Source organism: Salvia hispanica, chromosome 1 (assembly GCF_029641045.1).
Source record: "Salvia hispanica isolate PSC_SH4W2 chromosome 1, Shi_PSC_v1, whole genome shotgun sequence".
NCBI classification, from domain to species: Eukaryota; Viridiplantae; Streptophyta; class Magnoliopsida; order Lamiales; family Lamiaceae; genus Salvia; species Salvia hispanica.
The window spans coordinates 38026283-38046736 of NC_142692.1; the positions used below are offsets into that span (position 1 = coordinate 38026283).

The 20454-nt window shown below is 37.2% G+C and overlaps 4 protein-coding genes across 8 annotated transcripts; 1 reads left to right on the forward strand and 3 right to left on the reverse strand.

Moving 5' to 3' along the window:
• Positions 1-435: 435 nt before the first annotated feature.
• Positions 436-4548, reverse strand: LOC125221696 (uncharacterized). Of its 5 annotated transcripts, none has more exons than XM_048123906.2 (6): positions 4424-4548; positions 2390-4211; positions 1835-2036; positions 1545-1741; positions 1366-1470; positions 436-783 (listed from the first exon to the last, which is right to left on the reverse strand). In XM_048123906.2, exons 2-6 carry the CDS (start codon positions 4194-4196, stop codon positions 755-757), a joined length of 2340 nt encoding a protein of 779 aa, XP_047979863.1. In that variant the 5' UTR covers positions 4197-4211; positions 4424-4548; the 3' UTR covers positions 436-754. The 5 variants fall into 5 exon arrangements, with proteins under 5 accessions (XP_047979863.1, XP_047979864.1, XP_088919182.1 ...); XM_048123907.2 differs by having other exon boundaries at positions 2390-4205; positions 4424-4539; XM_089063056.1 differs by having other exon boundaries at positions 2390-4268; positions 4424-4525.
• A 2395-nt stretch (positions 4549-6943) lies between these two features.
• Positions 6944-10562, forward strand: LOC125221698 (ABC transporter G family member 15-like). The gene is made up of 9 exons (XM_048123909.2): positions 6944-7416; positions 7997-8076; positions 8161-8622; positions 8696-8818; positions 8919-9050; positions 9119-9403; positions 9477-9749; positions 9822-9929; positions 10035-10562. The coding sequence occupies exons 1-9, from the start codon at positions 7185-7187 to the stop codon at positions 10386-10388; spliced, it is 2049 nt and encodes a 682-aa protein (XP_047979866.1). The 5' UTR covers positions 6944-7184; the 3' UTR covers positions 10389-10562.
• Positions 10563-10643: 81 nt separating this feature from the next.
• LOC125222718 (transducin family protein / WD-40 repeat family protein) lies at positions 10644-15437 on the reverse strand. The gene is made up of 7 exons (XM_048125483.2): positions 15200-15437; positions 15092-15119; positions 14699-14799; positions 13569-13772; positions 11552-13454; positions 11243-11460; positions 10644-11041 (listed from the first exon to the last, which is right to left on the reverse strand). Exons 1-7 carry the CDS (start codon positions 15323-15325, stop codon positions 10892-10894), a joined length of 2730 nt encoding a protein of 909 aa, XP_047981440.1. The 5' UTR covers positions 15326-15437; the 3' UTR covers positions 10644-10891.
• Positions 15438-18760: 3323 nt separating this feature from the next.
• LOC125221609 (ADP/ATP translocase 1, mitochondrial-like) lies at positions 18761-20388 on the reverse strand. The gene is made up of 3 exons (XM_048123764.2): positions 19747-20388; positions 19301-19672; positions 18761-19218 (listed from the first exon to the last, which is right to left on the reverse strand). The coding sequence occupies exons 1-3, from the start codon at positions 20053-20055 to the stop codon at positions 18934-18936; spliced, it is 966 nt and encodes a 321-aa protein (XP_047979721.1). The 5' UTR covers positions 20056-20388; the 3' UTR covers positions 18761-18933.
• Between the last annotated feature and the right edge of the window lie 66 nt (positions 20389-20454).

The window sequence follows — 20454 nt, forward strand, 5'->3', positions numbered from 1 at the left end:
AATTATTAAAAATACATAATTTATTCGTCAACTGATTCCAACTTATTTACCAAGGAAAAATAATCAACTGATTCCAACTTATTTACCGAGTAATAATAAACAAAGACTAATAGATGGAAAATACACGAATAATAAACAACTAATACCCTGAATTGACATTTTTGTTGCATTGTATTGATACTAATGGATTTCATGATATTGTGTCTGATTTCATGATCCAATGTCTATCATTTAGCTATAATTAGCTAAATTAGTAATTTAGCTATGATATTGTGTCTTACTATAACACATCTCTAATGTGAAAATTTTATGCTTCCTCTATCCCATAGAAATAAGTCATTTCGGGTTGGCATTGATTTTAAAATTATGTTTTGTTTGATTTGTATACTATTGGAATGATAGGACTAAAAATAAAAATAAAAATAAAAACAAAAATAAAAATAAAAATAAAAATAAAAATAAAAAACATAGTATGAGAATAAAAATATTCGTTCATGTACCTAGTCCATCATGAAAAGTAGGCAATCCCTAAAAGATTATCGCATACACTAATTTGCAAACATTCTAACATCTCCCAGAATGTTGAAAGAAGAGAAACATATATACATGTTCATGTTATTCATCTGCAATTCTGCAATGATTCCCATCGTGAACTTCAATGTCTGCATCCACGGCATCACAATGTACCGGGCATTGCCATGAGCCAACTTTCCATGCTATACAGACTACTTCTGTCGGTCCCATTCAACTTCCTTCAATTCAAACACCATCTTGCAGAACCACCTTCATCGAATTGAAACGATGCATAAATTACCAAATTAGCTGTTTTTTAAACCATTTAGAAAAGAAGGATCTTCAAGCATGTGCAGCTTTAAATAAACTGTTGCAAAGAACATAATTTTTCCAAAATCTGGATTCTTTAACTTTTCATGCTGCCATGAACATAAAAAAATGGCATGACTAGTTGAAAGAAGATGCAAAAAGAAAGGATAAAACAATAGAATAGTGGCAGAAATGACTAATTATTGCAAAAAAGAACGTCCGAGGAAATGATATTCAAGAGAATGCATGGTGAAAGGCTTCATGTAATCAACCACCACCTTAAGGTACCAGTCAACCAGCCTTTTATAAGCTTGAGAGATCTGCAAATTAGAGTATCCACAACGGAGCGATATGTTTTTGATAAAGCGTGTGAAGAATTTGCATTGCTCAATTCATTTAGTTCACCAAGTACATCAAATTCAGTTTAATATAAATATCATAGCTGGAAAACTTACCACACCAACAAAGAAGCAACAATTTTATGGAGACTTCCACACTACCAAAACTATACTAACCCTTCTCAGTTAGTGGACATTGACGTACCTGGAACTATGGTCTTATCACCAGTATTCCCTATGTGTATGTTTTCACAGCCAGTTTCTTCTTCGCTATCTTTCACCCCAAAAAGGATTTCATAATCATCAAATCCTGCAAATTAAATTATGAGACCAAAATACTTATTGTTATACAAATTTCTCCATAGAACAACATAGCTGCATTACCTGCCCCATGGGCTTCAACATCATTAATTTGCAGGCCAGATGCCATAACATTACCATAAGGAGGCTCAACATCCATCCATCCCTTCTTTTCAGAATCCTCTGAGCAAAATTCATTTCCCATTACCCAGTCTTCAACTAAATTAATGTGCTCATAAGAAAGGGGATCAAAAGCTTTCTCTTGTCTTTCGCCTGAACTCCTATGAATCAATTAGGAAGCTTAATTTGGTGGTATAATAACTTAAACTAAAATGGTGTAGATCATCAGATAGAAGGGAACATTTTCTGCTTACATATGCTTCAAGGACATGTTGTTCTGAACGTAAACAAGATCACTAAGCCTTTGATGCTCCAGCCAATTTTTCCCCTCATGCATTCGTTCAAGAGAAACTTTATCTCCCTTATGCTGGATCAAGCAGCAAGTTTGGCTGAGAATGCGGATAGCCAAGCGAGCCAAATTAGGGCATTCCCCACCATACGTTAGCCACCACTCAGCTAAAAACAGTAAATTGAGGAAAGAACAAGATGACTCCAGGGCACAAAAAATATTAAGCAATAATCAGGATAAGTAGGTTAGACAGTGACATAATGTACAGGCTAAAACATATTCCTGCAATTAGGTCATTAACTAATTTTACTATACTAGCAAATGTATGTAAAATGCAGCTAATTCTCCATGAATGCATAGCTACATTGCACTGCCAATCTGCTATCACTTATTATTTCTATCGACAAGCTAATCATGGTAAGCAGTGAAAAGCTGAATAATAATATGCAATTAGTTAATTTAGCTGCAGCAGAAAAGCATTACACAAAAGTAATATGTGCACATCAGAAAGAAGACTCACTGGGAAGAATAGTGTCCCTTGCTCTGATGGCCATCTTCCGCCCAAAGTCTCCAGTAGCACTATGGTAAGAGGCTGTTTCCCTCATAATTTTATCTTGGATATTTGGTTCAGGAACCAGTTTCTCTATGCAATCATATACTAGTGATCGAATATGAAGATACCCATCTCTTTCAAGACTGTAAAAATGTCTAGGATTCAAATAAAAACCAGCCGCGTGAAGGGGGTGCCGCTGAAGTTGTTCCCACCTGTGATCAATGATACTCCAATAAACTAAGTATTCTTCCCGGGTAACAAGCTCCTTCTTAATTGCATCTTTGACTCGATACAACCCTGCATATATAGATCCTATAGAGGGCATCTTTTGACTACTTACTATCCTTAATAGATGCAAAATTGGGTCTATAAGACGTGTTATTGAGTCACACGTGGACCAGAATGATTGATCACAGATAGAGTCTAGCAATGCGTAACCTTCTTCTTTCTTTGAGTAAGAGCTTTCCATCCACTCCTCAGAAGTAACCATGGACTGCAAATTAGGTCTGACATTAACCATCCTTTTCAGTGTCATAAAATCACTGGATGAACGAGTAGTTCCCAGATCAACTAAATCCACTCCAGATGTGTATCGTCTTATCATATTTGTAGTAGTAGCATTTGAATAGATATACCTCGACATGGATTTAGCCTGGTCAAGTATCATCTTCACCATGGGTAATTCTCCTATGTCCTGAAGCATCAAATCAATGCAATAACCAGCACAAGGAGTCCAAAAAATACTTGGGTATGTTTTGGCAAGCCTTCTCCCAGCAATAGCATTCCGCTCTTCACCAGTTGTCACCACTTGCACAACATTTCTTTGACCAATTTCTTCAACAGTTTCTTTTAACAATTCATAAAGGGCATCTGCAGAATCTATGGCACATGATATATCGGCTGACCTCAAAAAGATGGTACCTTCTAGAGAAGATGCAAAAAGGTTGACAAAGGTTTTACACTTTTCTGAACTCGAATCGTAGACTAAAATTGAGCAACCATTCTTTCCCAAAGCCGCTGTGCATTGATCAACATCATATCTCACTTCATGAACTGCATTCTTCAAAATAGAGTTCCTTAGGTCGTGGTAGGACGGGCCAACAACTCCCGTGCCTTGAGAAGCTATTGCATCAAGCATTGGTTGAAAATAGGTAGAATTAACAGCATCTGCGGGTAATCCAACATCAAAGAAGAAACGGCCTACAGCCATATCAACTATACTAACTTTCTTTTTCAAATTCAGAGCAGGAAAAGCAGCAGTGTTGGAGTTAACAACATCAAGGGCTTTTGTCACCACCGTTTCTCTCTTCTTCTTAATACTAGTATTTGTTTTCCCGCTCATACCATCCTCTCTATCCCAGCTCATACCATCCTCCCTATCCCAGCAGGCAGCCGTATTATGATTAGTATTATTAGCTAATTCAACTGCGCCGATCCGAGGATTATCATGAACGTCCCCATCACTATTGTTGGCTAGCGCAGGACTATCACAATTGGGCTTATGCTTATCCTTAGCAAGTCTTGGTCTTTTCTTGGTTCTACTTAGAATCTCGATCATTTGGAGGCGTACATCAGGATGAACACTTGAGCAAGTAGCGCCATTGCCTTTCTGGCAGGCGAGATGTTCTTTAAACCTATGAATTCCTCCTCCCTTAAATATCTTCCCACAGTATATACACTTAATTTCGACCTTCCCGCCATTCCTAAGCATTTCGCAATGCTTCCAGGCAGGATCTTGCTTCTGCCGACTCACGGATACCATCTCCATCTCCATCTCCTGAAACTACAACTAAACACCCAAAAAAATCAAAACATTCCAAAATAGGCTTTCATCTGATTCCAACACCTAAAAAAGCACCCCCCAAAATTATCAATTACACTTAACTCACCCAATTACACTTACTATTGAATTCAAACAAGCTAATCGAGTTCCGAAACATGTCATAAATAAAATCATGAAAAAAATAAGGAAATTCTGAAAATCGAGGTAAGAAAGCTCACTTGAATTGGATATGGAAAAATAGCCCTCTTTTTCTGTACCCGATTCCGAAGAGGACCGAGTTAGGGCAGAATGGTGAAGACGGCAGCTCATTCAATGTGTGTTATTTTTTCTTTTCTTTTTAATTTTCTAATGCGATTAGAATTTAGATCTTCTATTATTAATTTAAGATTATCAATTTATGTTTGAATATTTTAAATATTTTTGTAATTACGTCTTAAAAAAATCACATTAGCAAGCGCAGTTCAAACTAGTAAAATATTTTCATAGTGTAATATTTTGTCAAATTATAATCAATATAAAATTTGAAAATAGAACACTAGTATTAATTCATGTACTCTACTTGAGTGAATAGGGGTGTCGAAACGGGTACCCGCGGGTATTCAAACCCGATTTTGCGGGTACCCGTACCCGAAAACTTTAATATTATACTACCCAATCTCGACCCGTATAGTTAAACGGGTAATCCCATACCCGCATCGGGTATCCCAAACCCGCAGTTGCGGGTACCCAAACCCGTAGACATAATTTGAATTGTGTATTATATTATTCAATGGTATTATGCTTTTAGTTTACGCTTATCATCAATGCTAGTCATCTAATACAATAATTTTATGTACATGTTTGAAATTCTAAAATGAATTTTGGGATTGTTGCTAGTTGGTACACTATGATTTTAGATTTGTATTATTTTTACTTAATTGTATTTGCATAATTTCCAACTATTAACTATGCACAAATATGGTGATTTCTCATCTCTTAAATATAATATGACTACGTATAAAATATAATGCAAATCCAAATTTCAAATAAGCAAATATGATAGAAACATCAAGCATGTCTAATATTAAATCACCAATCAAAAGTTTAATATAAAATAAAAAATAATTCACTTTCATCAAAAGTTTAAATATAAATAACTTCAACGAAAAGTCTAAATATTTTTAATCTCTAATATAAAGACACTAAACTAATAAAAGTTTCACTTTCACCAATCTTGCAATCCTTCATTTGGCAGCAGATAATAATTGGAAATAAAGTGTATCATTGGGGAGTATATATAGATTTAAAACTAACTAACTAAAACAAAATATTTGAAAATTCTAATCCTAAAAGTAACGGATATTATTGGGTTTAACGGGTATACCCGCGCGGGTAGCGGGTATACCCATACCCGCAAAAATTTAAAACAAACTACTCAATCCCGCCCCATTTCTTATTATCATCGGGTAGCGGATACCCGTTACCCGGCGGGTAGCGGGTCGGGTTGAGGGTTTCCCGATACCCGCTACCCGTTTCGACACCCCTAGAATATATCACACATTGGGCCTAATGTGGGTTTAGGGACTGTTAGAATTGGTGCAAAGCCCATTGATATTGTAAGCCATCTAGTATATCCAAACTACCCAATAAATAACAGTATTTTTCGAGAAAAATCCAATCCTATTAATAAATTAGAAGCTCTATTTGGTGATACAGACATTAATAAATTTTTAGGTACCTAACTGTCATCGTGCGAGCTGTGACATAAACTAAGACTTGCCAACGAAATCTCCTACACTTGTTAAATATTGACGTGTCAATGTCTCATTTAAGATTTAGATAATTGGCCCATGTTTTAGATTTTGCCCAAAATTTATAATCTACTAATCTACTTGGAGTTTTGTTGTTATTCTTTTTTTTTTTATGAATTACTGTACTATTTTTCTTGTAATCATTTTAAATTAATCTTTAATTTTTATTTAAAATATATTTCAAAGAAGTCACACGACTTATTAGATGTAGCAAGTAAGTAGTACATAGTTTCATATTAATTGTAGGCGTAGCTGTACTTTTGAATGAAGTTGGTGTCACTGCCGTTTGAAGTCTAAATCATCATTAAATCTCTAACAACAAACTACTCCACATGTTTGTTACAGATGCGGTTAGAATGTTTACATATTATTCCAACTTCTAAATCTAGAATCAACGTGTTCAAAAATTTGATTTGCAAAAATGTTTTGAATTCTATATCGAGTTATTGACAGAATAAAATCTAATGCCATGAAATTTGGCTTTTAAATTTCATAATGAGTAGTGGAGTGTATTAATTATTTACTACTAGTGCTTATCTACATCCTATTCAATGTGACATCTAATTGAACAAGCTATTACTACTACTATTATAATTAGATGATGTGGGTCTCATATATATATAAAAATAAGGGAGAATAAATATATGGATTATATTGGGAAAAAAAGAAAATAAACAGGTCTCGTGGGTAGCCATCAACTTTAGTTAATATAGGTGCAGCTGTGACGGTATTAAATTTGAAATAATTGTCAACTTATTAGTTTTAAAAATTTTCTTTTGGCTGGAAACCTATAACCATGAATGCAACTGTAAACCATTAATTTGGAGTGTCCCCAATTCATTAATTTCCACCTCTCCCTTTCACCTTACCCACACAAACTATCTAATACCTTGTGTCTCACCTTACTCCATCATTTTACTATTATTATAACAATATATACTTTTAATTAGTTTATAAAAATATTAAGTGCAGAATTTGAAGTGGATTTAGGAATTAATAAATACTGCTAATAGATAGATTAAAGTAATCCTTTATTGGATTTAAGAGATGTAAACCGGCATTTAAAGCGCATTAAAATGCATATAAGCTTTTTGCTGTAACATAGAAATGAAGACAACAAGTGTAGTATTATTATTTGTAAAAAGCGGTTAGTGTTTTGGAAGGTAAATTAGTTACTACTCCCGGTGTGATGGAAATAGAGGCGGAGGCTGGCGATATAGAGACGGCGATGCCTCGCAACGACGTCGGCGGCGAAGCATACTTGGTGTGGGAGGATCTAACGGTGGTGCTGCCCAATTTCGGACAGGGTCCGACCCGGAAGCTGCTTCATGGGCTACGCGGGTATGCCGTACCGGGTCGGATCATGGCTATTATGGGCCCTTCCGGCTCCGGCAAGTCCACCCTTCTTGATGCATTGGCAGGTCAACCTCTTCTTCTCTTCATCATACATAAATTATTTATGGAGTACATTATATAATCAACATATGAAGTTATTTAGAATATATGATACTCCGGTATTGTTTTGCTGCCTAAAACGTGACGTTATTTTGGTACACATGTTAGTAAGTTATCAAACTATGAAAGCTTCGAAATCTTGAATGATTACAGAATCAATAGTTTGGTAATTTGCCCGCTGATGTTATAGATGATATGTAAAACTTGAATCTGGCCAAGATTCAAATTGCCCAAAAAGAGAAAAAAAATTGGGACTTTATTTTCATTGTCGATTGCTGGATATATATGATTGTCTAAGGGATGACCAAGATCAATTATTTACAAGTTTTATTATTTGGTTAAATTAAGTGAATTGATCAAACCATATTTTCCAAGAAATGTTTTCACTAAAATGTTTGAATATTTGTCTTAAAAGTAACACCATAATTAGTGTGAGAGATTAAAGGATAAATAACAGTTTATGATCTCAACTATCATCTCAAATTTAGTTTGTTTTTAATAATATCTAACTATATTAACTAAAAATATTTGTGTTTGGTGAGACAGGTAGATTGTCAAGAAACATCGTCATGACCGGAAATATTCATCTGAACGGGAAGAAGCAGAGGCTGGATTATGGTGTGGTGGTATGTAATTGAAGAATCACAATCACAATTTGTAGTTAGTTAGTTTGTTTGAAAGGCTGAATTTGAGTTGAATGATGCAAACAGGCTTATGTTACACAAGAGGATGTGCTGTTGGGGACTCTGACAGTGCGGGAGACGCTGAGGTACTCGGCCCACCTGAGGCTTCCGAGCACCATGACTAAGCAGGCGATCAAAGAAGTCGTGGAGGCGACCATCATGGAGATGGGCCTCCAAGACTGCGCTGATCGACAGATTGGAAACTGGCAGATGAGAGGCATAAGTGGTGGTGAGAAGAAGAGAGTCAGCATTGCTCTTGAGATCCTCACGCGCCCTCGCCTCATGTTTCTTGATGAGCCTACCAGTGGCCTCGACAGCGCAGCCGCCTTCTTTGTCATCCAGTCCATCAAGAATCTTTCCCGGGACGGGAGGACTATCATCTGCTCCATCCACCAGCCTAGCAGCGAAGTTTTCGCCCTCTTTGATGATCTTTATTTGCTCTCGGGAGGGGAAACGGTTTACTTTGGTGAAGCTCGGACAGGGATAAAGGTTGAACCATTTTTTTTCTTTTAATTTTGTGACATGTGTTTAATGGTCTAATTTTTGTCATTTTGATCTTCAGTTTTTTGCAGAGTCAGGGTTTCCCTGTCCGAGCAGGCGGAATCCCTCGGATCACTTCCTGCGCTGCATCAACTCGGACTTTGACATTGTAACGACAACGCTGAAAGGCTCACAGAGACTTGGTGTAAGAATACATCAATATGCATACTGAGTTTCTGTTCCACAAGTCCGTAAACTAAACTAATGAAGAGGTTTTGATCAACCTTCATTAATAATAATTACAGGAACAAGACAATAAAGCAGATCCACTGTTGAATATGGTGACATCAGATATAAGATCAACTCTTATTGAGAAATATAAGCAATCGGAGTATGCAGAAATGGCAAGATCGAGGATGCAACAAGTCTCCGTTGTTGTAAGTTTAATGTTGATGCTATTCATGTTGCTTCGACGTATTGACTTAAAAAAGGTGGTGAATTTCAGCGAGGTCTGGACATTCAAGCGATAAAAGGAAGCCAAGCTAGTTGGTGGAAGCAGCTCACCACACTGACCAAGAGATCCTTCTTGAACATGTCTCGGGACATTGGATATTACTGGTCTCGGATCGTCATATACACCATTGTTGCTTTATGTGTCGGGACCCTGTTCTACGACGTTGGCACCAGCTACACAGCGATACTAGCTCGTGGCGCTTGTGGTGGCTTCGTCACTGGTTACATGACTTTCATGTCCATAGGAGGATTTCCATCCTTTGTAGAGGAAATGAAGGTAATGTGTACGTGAAACCAGAATTTTCGTATTAGAAAAGTGATAGTCATGGTGATTCCGTGTTTACATATAGGTGTTCTATCGGGAGAGGCTGAACGGGTACTATGGCGTGGCCGTGTTCATATTGTCCAACTTCTTTTCGTCATTGCCATTCTTGGTTGCAATCTCATCTATTACCGGGACAATAACCTTTTTCATGGTGAAGTATCGGTCTGATTTCTCGCGTTACGCCTTCTTCTGCCTGAACTTATTCGGGTGCATTGCTATGGTGGAGAGCGTGATGATGATCGTTGCATCGCTGGTCCCAAACTTCTTGATGGGGATCATAGCTGGAGCTGGAGTTCTTGTAAGTGAATTGATAAACACAGTTCCCTTTCTGCAGTTTCTTCCCTTCCTTACCTTATCAGATTGTTTGCAGGGTATTATGATGATGACGGCTGGCTTCTTCCGTCTCCTCCCCGATCTCCCCAAGGTCTTCTGGCGTTACCCCGTCTCCTTCATTGGATACGGGGCGTGGTCGTTGCAGGTACTTCTCCCCCTCTTCCTCTGTCCCTCACTTTCTATCTCAGTGATGAAAATAAGATATCACTGGATATGAATCAAGGTTAGCCTCTCTCGTGTTGATTTGTAGGGAGGATACAAGAACGACATGTTGGGGCTCGTGTTCGACCCTTTGTTCCCTGGGGATCCAAAGCTCACCGGAGAATATGTCTTGACGAAGATGTTTGGTTTATCACTGGATCATTCAAAGTGGTGGGATCTATGTGCGGTGTATGCTCTCATCGTCGTATATAGATTCCTCTTCTTCCTGATTCTCAAGCTGAAAGAGAGAGCAGGGCCGTATGTGCATTCACTCTATGCTAGGAGAATTGCATACCGTCTCAAGAAACGACCATCCACGTTGCGTAGATCGACGTCTCGTCCCTCGAAGAGGCATACTGTAGCATTGTCATCCCAAGAAGGCCTTAATTCCCCCCTTGCATAGTAGCTGCATATTATATAGGACCATATTTTTATACAGCTTTGTGATTTTTACACGGTTCAAGTTGTAAGTTGTGTTGATCAAGGTAATAAACATGCCACAGTGTTAAATTGATTAAATGATTTATGTGTTTGTTGATTATGAAAGAGAATAATGAAAAAGTTGGTTTTTCAGCAATTTGCATCTTTTTGGCTGGCCCTGTTGTTATGTTTACGATACAATAACAAACAAAGACATGAAATGGAGAGAGAGAGCATATGTTTGTGAGAATAATGGCCTCACTAAAATTTGATTTTCCATTGTACAACTCAATGTCAGAATAAACCAGTTACAAATTAAACATTGCTTTTCCAATCCCATTCATCAATAGAAAATCCTGTGGTTCAATCTCTATTATGTCTACTCCGAGAACTGATTCAAAATGTCTGAAACTAAGACATACTACAAAAAGTACAGATTTCAAACAAAATTGTTGTGAAAAAATGTACTAGTAACAAAAATTGTGCTCAAAATTGTGAGTTGCTGAGAAATGTAACCATACACCTCGTGCTCTGAAACAACTTATCTATCTTCTGCCATACTGCGGTTTGAATGTGAAGAAGCTTCTCTGCCTTTTCCTGTAAAATAGGCTGGCAGCGTACGCTTTCACCGTGGATCTGTGCATAACCAAATAGTGACCTCAGATGAAAATCAAATAATAATAGGACATATAAAAAATACAAATACAGAGCATACAAGATCCTCAGGAATAAACAACAGTAAACCAATTTGTATATTTAGGGTAAGTTCAATACTTCCATGTTACTCAGTACTGATAATAGTCATAACTACAAATATAAGAAAGGATAAAAGCTTGCCTTTAAGAATAACCGGATCATAGCCTGTATAAACTCAAAATTGTTTCTGCGTGAAATTTCTTGTGTAAAATAATCTAGCAGAAGTCCAATGAAATGAATTTCTGGTCTGTTGCTGGACTCTTGGTCACTGTCATCCTCGTCTACAATCTGAAGCATCCTAAGTTCCATGTCCAAAGTCGAAGATGATAAACCTTTGATATATTCTGTAAATGCTGCGACTGCAGATATTCAAGTGTGTATACATGAGGTTCAGATAACATTTGAAATGAAATAATAGAGGTAGTCAATGGTGAGGAGAGACAAGCTTACAATCATTTTCCTCTGCAGAGTGTTGTAGGAATTGTAAGAACTCAGAACCTGGACTGTCAGCTTTGATCTTTCTGCTCTCTGTTTCATCAGCTTGAGAGTCCTTATCACCTTCAGCAGATTCTTTAGTTTTGAACACAATCTCTCCAGACAGGGATGGAATCAATGGCAAGAAAAAAGGGGCCTTTTCTGGCTTTTTTGGTGGCTCAATTGGTTTGTTCCTAGCTTTTATGATGTCTAGATTGATCAAGCTTTGCCACTGACTCTTAGGCAACATTGAGAGGGTGACAAGATCGGGTATTTGTTCATGTCCAGGTGTGGAGAGAGGAACATCTTGCACTTCCTGAGGGCTTGACTTGTCAGCTTCCTCAGAGTTGGAATCCAAGGAATTCCCAGTTGAGATGGATGGTAGATTGACGTTCACAATATCTTTCCCACTCCCATGGGCACCAGATTTACTAGGGGCAGAAAACATTGCCTGATTCACCCACAAGTAAACACCATTCTGATCAACATGAGTCGTAGCTAAGACATCCATATTTGGGGAAAGAGACAGTGCTGTCACAGACACATCAACATGTATAGCATCTATTTGTCTAGCTAGGATTACATCCCAAATCCTTAGAGTCCCATCCATGCTGGAGGTAATTAGCCATTTCCCATCCTCACTAAAGCATACATCAGTTATACGATCCGTGTGACCTTCAAACTTACGAACCATCCTCAGTGCAACAACATCAAATAAGCGGATAACTAAGTCATCTGCCACTGTAGCCAGAAGACCATTGTAACGGTGATAGACAATCTTGACAACTGGGCAACCTATTTCCCATCTGGACTTCAATTCACGTCCTTTAAAGTTCCAAACTTTTACATCACCATTCAAACCAGCACTTATCATGACGGTATTGGTTGAATCACAAGACACGCCAACCACTTCACCGTTGTGGGCACAGGACCTGCCTTCTGATATATCAACATAACTGCCTCGACTAATACCTGACTGCAGGTTAAATCGCTCAATCCAACCGGCTGCAGTCCCTACAACTGCAAAATTGCCACATGCACTGATAGCACAGGCCTTAACTGGTGTTGGGTTCTGTGGGCATGGTGACAGGATGTGCTCACCAATCACGAAATTTTGAAGCCTCCAGACAAAGGCTTGAGCAGTATCCATATGACATGTGACCACATTGCACCAATCACGTTCCCTGATTTCAGCAACATCAAATGCAATAACAGGCTTGAGTTTTATTTCAGTTTCCTTCAGCTTGAGCTTTTTTGCTCTTTTTGATACATGGCGTTGAGAAAGTTCTCTGCTCTGTTGATCCTGGATGACAGAGAACAGCCGAAAGGCACGATCCTGTCCAGCTGAGAGGATGTGTCGTCCATTAGAATAGAATCTGATACACTTTGGGGGTGCACTATGCCCACTTCTAAATCGTAGAAGACGGGCATCCCCATCACTAGTGTCAAAAATCCACATTTTAATAGAGTTGTCAGCTGATGAACTCATCAACACAGGCTCGTTTGCAAGAAAGTGAAGAGAAACTATTGAGCAATCATGGGCCTCTCCAATAACAGAATGGAGCCTCCTCTTTTCAAGATTCCATATGCTTATGACACCAGATGAACCACCAGATGCTAGAAGTGGCTGTCCATCAGTGCTGAAAGATAGAGCAGTCACTGAACCTCTAGTAGATTGAGAGAAAGTAACCACTTCTTCATCATATCGTATGTTGTGGACGTTAATCTTTCCATCAGAACAGCCAACGGCAACAACATCTAGGGCAGGAGATGAAACACAACAGGATATAGCTGAACTCCAGCTTTTGAATTCATAAAGTTTTTTCTTTGTGCTAATATTCCATAGTTGTAGAGAACCTTCCTGGCTTCCAACAATTACCTGTATGCAATGCTTTTAGTGAGAAAAAGTTCCCGAGGAAACTAAAACAAGTAACAGTAGGGGTTTCTTCTCAAATGTCACCGGTGCATATCATTGATGAACGAAATAAGTTACCTTGTTCAGATAAGTATCTGGATGCATAATGCAGCTTGGTGTGAACTTGTTTCCGAGTGAAATATGACCAAACGGAGAATCATTCTCAGTTATGCCTTTAAATGCCCAGATGAACATATTGCCTTTTACATCAAGGCTTAAGACATGTTCACCAAAAAGTAGCAAGTGATTAATCTTAGCATTATGGCTTTCCCATGTTGCAACCTGTAAAATGTTCAGTACAATCGCCTCAGTTTATGTTCAGAAAGCCTAAATTATCATGATTCATGACTAGTCTATAAATATATTCCAAAGGCATATTACACAAAGTCTAACATTCTAGAAAGACAAGTCCAGATGATTCTCGTAAGAGATTGAATTCGCATAACAATATGCTCATCTATGTCTTCGAACATGGTCTACTAACCATAGATGTACAGAACTAGGCAACTAGCACTATATGAAATCTCCATTTCGAGCTAAAGTATTTTAAATTTAGTCATATAACCAGTACATTTATAGGTAGAACCATAGACACAGGTAAAGAATACAAAAGCATAAACCTCATGTATATCCTCCATAAACCAAGAGGGCGGTGCAACATTGAGGCTGGCATGGATTATAATAAAATGTTAGGTAGTTATTTGATTAGTGGAGAAAGTAACCCATCAAGGGAAAATAGTGAATTAAGATGGTGGGTCATGTGTATTTTTTTAATGAGTAGTATTGTGAGGGTAAACTCTAAAGAGTGTTCAAAAAATGAAAGTTGCACACTCTTTGTGTAGGCCTTATAAGGAAGGGGAGGATCAGTTATAGAAGAATTAATCACAGTGAAAAGTTCCATAAAGAATAGTACATTTTGTGTAACTAATTAGCATTAATCAACATGAAAGTAAAACGCAAGAGTTACTACAGGTCTACAGTATCCAAACCCAGAGCATGAAACAACATTAAGTGCCATGGTTGGGTACATGACTTCTTTCTTTACCAGTATAAGGCTGAGGGAACAACAACTAACTACTAAGTACTAACTAGCATCAGATCCTCTAAACTGCCTTCATGTTCTTCACTATTTTAAAACTCTAATCATAAGTAAACTAAAGAATTATGCACGACATACTATACTTCCAAAATTAGTTTATCCGCTGTACCTGATGAGCACGTTTAAAAACAGCAATATTACATCCATACGCAGCAAATGTGTAGTCCCGATACGAAGCCAAAGCTCGTATTTTCTTTGGTAGTTGTGGCCCTGCATTTTCCACATAAATAATAACTTAGCTGTAAACGATCAAAAGCTTTGAACTGATAGTAAAAGCAATCGGATTATACAAAATCTTATAGTACTGTCAGATCTTATGCAATCACATCTAACAAGGGTAAAATATATGGAGTAGCAAAAATGTTGTAAAATACTAGGAGGATAACATAAATTATGATTTCATGAATAGTTTGAGCTACTCGGGTATGCATATTATATTCTAGTGTTAAATACAAAAACAAAGAGATTAATAGTAGTAGAAACATGTCCTCAAAAAGCTTACCAACGAGTACTAAATTGAGCTTCGCACACTGCGTAAGAGGGAACAAAAACGTGAGATTCTTCAAAGACAAATAGAATGCAAAGAGAAAAACAAGAATAACGCATATACGTTGTATATTTGAAAAGCCTTGCCGACGCTAACGGTGACAAAGGTTTCGGTGCCGAGACGCTGTACGGAGAAGGGCACTGGAGTGGTTATGTATCCAATTGCTCGAAAAGGCTCGAAAATCCCCATTATCAATCGCACAGATTAGTAGAAAGATATAAACAGCAGAGTGTTGCAACAGCTGCTGATAAATACGAGTGAGCCAAAATAGCTTCGGAGGAGAGCGGCGGTGGAGAGAGGTTTAGGCTTAGGGGGTATTGAAATGGACAAGGGTTTTTAAAAGCGCCATGAGTTTAAGTCGTGCTTTCTCTTTTGCCTTTTTTCTCATTTCTTAATTTCTTTCATGAATCTCAATTTGTTTTTTTTTTTTTATTAAACTAAATATTCTAATTAAGTTGAATATTATTAAAATTAGGGAAATTATATAATAATAGATGGCGGCATTTTTTTCGTGTTTTAGGTGGAGAGAAAAAATAGGTATATTTATACTAATGTGAGCGAGAGCTTTTTCTAAAAATGAATTATGACAATTTTTATGGGACAAACTAAAAAGAAAAATGTGAAATCTATTTATAAGCATTCAAACTATTTGCGAAGGATATTTTGTAGAATTTGCTCAAGGAATATGGACATTTGAAAATACTAGTAATATTCTAATGCATACTACTTTTATTTGGAAATCAAGTTACACATAAGAATGAGAAGCACTTGCATTCTCTAGTGTTGAACCGAGTTTTGAAGAACTAAAAGTGGCTTCATGGATGCGACTGATATTGGTTATTTTTCATCTCATCGTGTCAAGTATGTTGGGACAATAAAATTGCAGTCAATGAATGACTCAATATTTCCCAAAAAATTACAGAATCATACATATATGTGTAAGTTCATTGGCATATCATTCATGAAAAGGTTGTGAGCATTAAGTATTTTTGGATGATTGCAATTACGTACGCTCAGTTCAAAATTTGCATTTGAAGTAAAAACGGTCTCCAATCTTATCTTACTAATCTAAATTGACAGTTTGGTAAAAAGACAATTTTATCCTTTTTGGAGGAAAAATGTGAAGCTATTTTGCATATCCTTTTGATCATTTTGAAAAATGACAATCATTGGATAGAAAAAAAGGCAGCTTCTATTGAACAATAATGGCTTCTCAAATAAGAATAAACAATAATATATACCCACGCCATTAATTGAATATCCATTTTAGAAGACTAATTGTCTGGTTTTTTTATTGCAGTCGGCGACAGCTCCAAGTCACAACTATCATCGTCGGCGTCGAAGCAGACGGCAGCAGTGGTTGTGGCGTAAAAAAAGAGAGAGATGAGAGAGAAAGGTGAGAAGAGAGGAAAGAGATAGAGGAAGCGCCGGCGACGCGACTGTGCAGGCTAGGGAGGAAGGCAGCGAGCGAGAGACTGGTGTTTAGTGGGTATGCGGAACTGAGGTGGTGTCCGGCGGCGGCATTCAGCTGTTCCACCGATTAGAGGGAAGAAAAAAGGAAATGAGGGAAGGAGGGAAGCGCCGAGATCGCTAGCAGGCGACGCGGCTGTGCAGGCGGGTGAGGGGAGGCGGCGAGAGAGAAGGAAATGAAATATGGAACCCGGTTAAAACCATAGTCATTTATTAGAGTTTGATGAGTATTGGTTTTTGTTGCTATTTGGGCTATTGGGCTTAGGTTAGATTCTATGATTTAGATTTTAGTAGTATATAATTTTGGAAATTTGATAATCTTTTCAATCGAATAGAGTTTAATTTAAGTGCTATATTTTATATATCATAAATTATAATTTAGTAGAGTTACGAGAGAGAGGGGCTGATGACCAGCGACGTCGGTTGGGTAGTGTGGAGGAGTCCTCAAGCCGGTGGCCGAGAGGTGGAACCGCGAGAAGAAGAGAAAGAGATACGATAGGCGGCCGACAACGCCACTGCCAGCGGAGAATGAGACCAATAGTGACAGAGGCGCCGCTGCCTATCTAATCTTAAACGTGATTTTGAAATAATAGGGTTTCACGCCTATTTAGTTGTTGGGCACATTGTTTGGGCTATAAATTATTTAATTGTTTTTCTTTTGTTTAGACGTATAGGAAGCATACTCATACGAATTCGTTCTGCATGTCCAAGTACAAATACTAACTAATTTATAACCCATATTTTATTTAATTAAACATAAATAACTAAGAAAAATATATTGCAAAAGGTTAGATAAAAAAATTATAATGTGCCTCACTCCATTTAATTGTTCTATACTTAGATTGTATAGGAATCTAAATCATAGTGTAATTATATTAAGTGTTGTATAGATTGAATTGTTTCTTATTTACTCATATTTCTATTCTTTTTACTTCTCATAATTTTGAAATATGTTTATATTGAATTCAAATGTGGCTAAACTAAGTAATTATGAAACACCAATAAATAATGATATCAAATGAAACTAAATTAATATCATTATCAAACAAAGAACAATATTACATAACATTAATTGTTGTTGTGTATAGTAATATACAATTTTATATATAATATATTAGTTTAATTAAATATGTTGAAATTACTTATAAATGTATATTTATATTCAAGATATATAATTTATAAATATATTTATATTTGAATTACTAGAAGTACACATAGTTATAATTGAGTTGATTTTGTTAATCGAAACTGGTGAACTATTTATTCGTTCAAATAGTTTGCTTTTTTTAATTCTTTTGTAAATAGTGGTATTCCATTTTTCTTTATTTGTATGACTTATTCTATTTCATCCACACATCTCCTCTTTTGTTATTTCTTTTATTTTATACTACACCCATATCAAATATTAAAATAAAATACAATTAATGGTGTGATAATATGAAATGTTTCATTGAGAGTGGCTTGAGAGAAGTACAATTGTACAAATATTTTTTTGTTGTTGTTTATAATATTACAAATACATATTTTGATTAGTTCTAAATATATTTTTATACTTATTTACTCCATATTCTTTATTTAAGTTAATATATCTTCATAATTTAAAAATCTTTCGTCCTATTTTTTGTCCTGTGCATAGCACAGGTGTTAAAACTAGTTATACTAATTCTAGACTTCTACTCCATCCATCCCAGTTTTATAGTCACATTTTGCCATAAAAGTCCGTCCCACATTTATAGTCATATTTAGAATTTTCCATATTTGGACATAAAATTTTACCCCATTATTCACTAAAATTACATCCAAATGTCATTATCAACACAAAAATAAACCAAAATAAAAATAAAAAATCAAAAAGTCATCAAGGGACTCACCTTCAACCAACTCACTTCATTTATTACACACTCTTTCATCTCACTTCATTTATTACACACTCCACCATCTCACTCTTCCATCTCACTTCATTTATTACACACTCCACCATCTCACTTCATTAATTATACACTCCACCAATTCCTTAAAACTCGTGTCCTAACTAAATGTGACTATAAATGTGGGACGGAGGGAGTAGTTGTTTAAAATAGGCAATTGAGATGTCTACACAATTTAAACTATCGATGTAACAAGACATCATTGCTACTTCAACCATCCACAACGAAACAAGTAATTATGTCTCTTTATTAATGCGCCTAAGATTGACAATTTTACTCAAAAACAACAATAATTTGGCGAAACTAAACAACATAGCTTTTGGTAGGAAAAAAAAAAAAGAGACGATATGATAGTGATAGTGATAGTGAAAGTGAAAAATAAAGAAACATGATATTAAATCAAGAAGCAGCGGACCCAAAAACGAGTAACTGCAACTTATCATAGCCGGCGAGCACACCAGCCCCGGCGACGGCGCGTAGAATGTTGGCGCCGCCCCCCTTAAACAAAGATTTGGCACCCTCATTCTTCACTATTTGAGTAAACGCATCCAACGAGCTTTTATATTTTACCGCTTCACCCGAAGTCATCATCATCCTTCTCCTTATAGTGTCGATTGGATACGCCGCAAGCCCAGCGCCGTTGGTCACAACCCAACCCAGCCCGAAGCTAGCCAAGAATGAATCCTACGTATATGTTTTGTCATAAACAATGTCATTTTGTTGTCATTAGTCATTACCATGCAATGCAAGATGTTGAATTTTTTACCTGCAGATCTGCAGTTAGCACGAGGGGCTTCAAAGAATCGTACATTCCGAAATAGAGGCCGCGGTAGACGATGATGCCGAGGAGCGATATGTTGAATCCTCGATACAGCCCAGGGACACCATCAGATGCTAAGGTCTTGCGGTAGACGTCGAACAATCCGTTGAATTGTCTTTGGCCTCCTTTGGTGACGGATTTGGCATCGTTGGAGAGGCGAGTGCGAGCATAGTCAAGAGAGTAAACAATCACCTGAGATGAAGCGCCGGCTGCCCCACCGGAGGCCAGGTTCCCGCCAAACCATTTCCAGTACCCGTCTCTCTCTTTCTTGAAATTGAAAAGGCTCTTGAAGTAATCCTTGAATGCGAAATTGAAAGCCTGCATAAAAGCATTAATTGTTTTCAGTAAAGCTACAAAACACAACTAAAATCACTATATATCATACATTCTACCTGAGTGGGGAAGTAACGAAGCACGTTAGTGCCGTTTCCTCTCCAAAAGGAAGCAAATCCTTCCTCGTTCATTGTTCTCTTGAAACACTCACCGATTCCTTTGTACGGCCGAGACAGCCTACCACTCTTGATAAGTTCATCTTGGTTTTGTATCATGAGCTTCACGCGCTCGATTGGCGCTGCAGCGGACTTCGACACCGCTGCCGACACTCCGCCCATCGCGAAATCCACCACGAAACCGGAAAATCCCTTCTCCGCCGGTGCTTGCGCCGTGGCAGTGCCCGAGCAGTTTGGCTTTGGCTGCTCCATGTATACTTGTTGCAATTTGTAGAATAATTAAGCTGTTTTGATTGATAATGAGAATAGATATTTAATGTGTTGGATTGCAGTTTTGAAATCAAACACGACATTGACTACTGTTTTTGGTGTTCGTTAGTATTAATGTTGCTTCCTACTACTTCCTGGCCGTAGCCGCCACTGAATTTTCACTCTAAAACTTTTCAACAACATATAAATAACATAAAAGGATCAAGAAAACTACGTTTCTCAACTTAGATCAATTGATTAAGAATCTTGCATACTTTGAATTTTCTTTACGCACTCCAATTTTGACCTTTTTAATTACAATCAGACGTTTAAAGGTAAATATTTGAATGCTGCAAGTTAAAACTAGCCATTTTGGATACAAACTAATCCCAAAAAGAAAAT

Excerpts from the sequence above, each read along its gene's own strand:
- LOC125221696 (XM_048123906.2), bottom strand. The coding sequence starts at position 4,196 with ATGGAGATGGAGATGGTATCCGTGAGTCGGCAGAAGCAAGATCCTGCC. Across the intron at positions 1,742-1,834 it reads AACATGTCCTTGAAGCATAT|GAGTTCAGGCGAAAGACAAG; the intron begins GTAAGCAGAAAA and ends ATTGATTCATAG. Across the intron at positions 1,471-1,544 it reads TGTTGAAGCCCATGGGGCAG|GATTTGATGATTATGAAATC; the intron begins GTAATGCAGCTA and ends TTTAATTTGCAG.
- LOC125221698 (XM_048123909.2), top strand. The coding sequence starts at position 7,185 with ATGGAAATAGAGGCGGAGGCTGGCGATATAGAGACGGCGATGCCTCGC. Across the intron at positions 8,623-8,695 it reads AAGCTCGGACAGGGATAAAG|TTTTTTGCAGAGTCAGGGTT; the intron begins GTTGAACCATTT and ends TTTGATCTTCAG. Across the intron at positions 9,930-10,034 it reads ACGGGGCGTGGTCGTTGCAG|GGAGGATACAAGAACGACAT; the intron begins GTACTTCTCCCC and ends GTTGATTTGTAG.
- LOC125221609 (XM_048123764.2), bottom strand. The coding sequence starts at position 20,055 with ATGGAGCAGCCAAAGCCAAACTGCTCGGGCACTGCCACGGCGCAAGCA. Across the intron at positions 19,673-19,746 it reads TTCGTTACTTCCCCACTCAG|GCTTTCAATTTCGCATTCAA; the intron begins GTAGAATGTATG and ends GCTTTTATGCAG. Across the intron at positions 19,219-19,300 it reads TGCTAACTGCAGATCTGCAG|GATTCATTCTTGGCTAGCTT; the intron begins GTAAAAAATTCA and ends ACATATACGTAG.
- LOC125222718 (XM_048125483.2), bottom strand. The coding sequence starts at position 15,325 with ATGGGGATTTTCGAGCCTTTTCGAGCAATTGGATACATAACCACTCCA. Across the intron at positions 15,120-15,199 it reads AGGCTTTTCAAATATACAAC|TGTGCGAAGCTCAATTTAGT; the intron begins GTATATGCGTTA and ends CCTCTTACGCAG. Across the intron at positions 13,773-14,698 it reads TTTTTAAACGTGCTCATCAG|GTTGCAACATGGGAAAGCCA; the intron begins GTACAGCGGATA and ends AACATTTTACAG.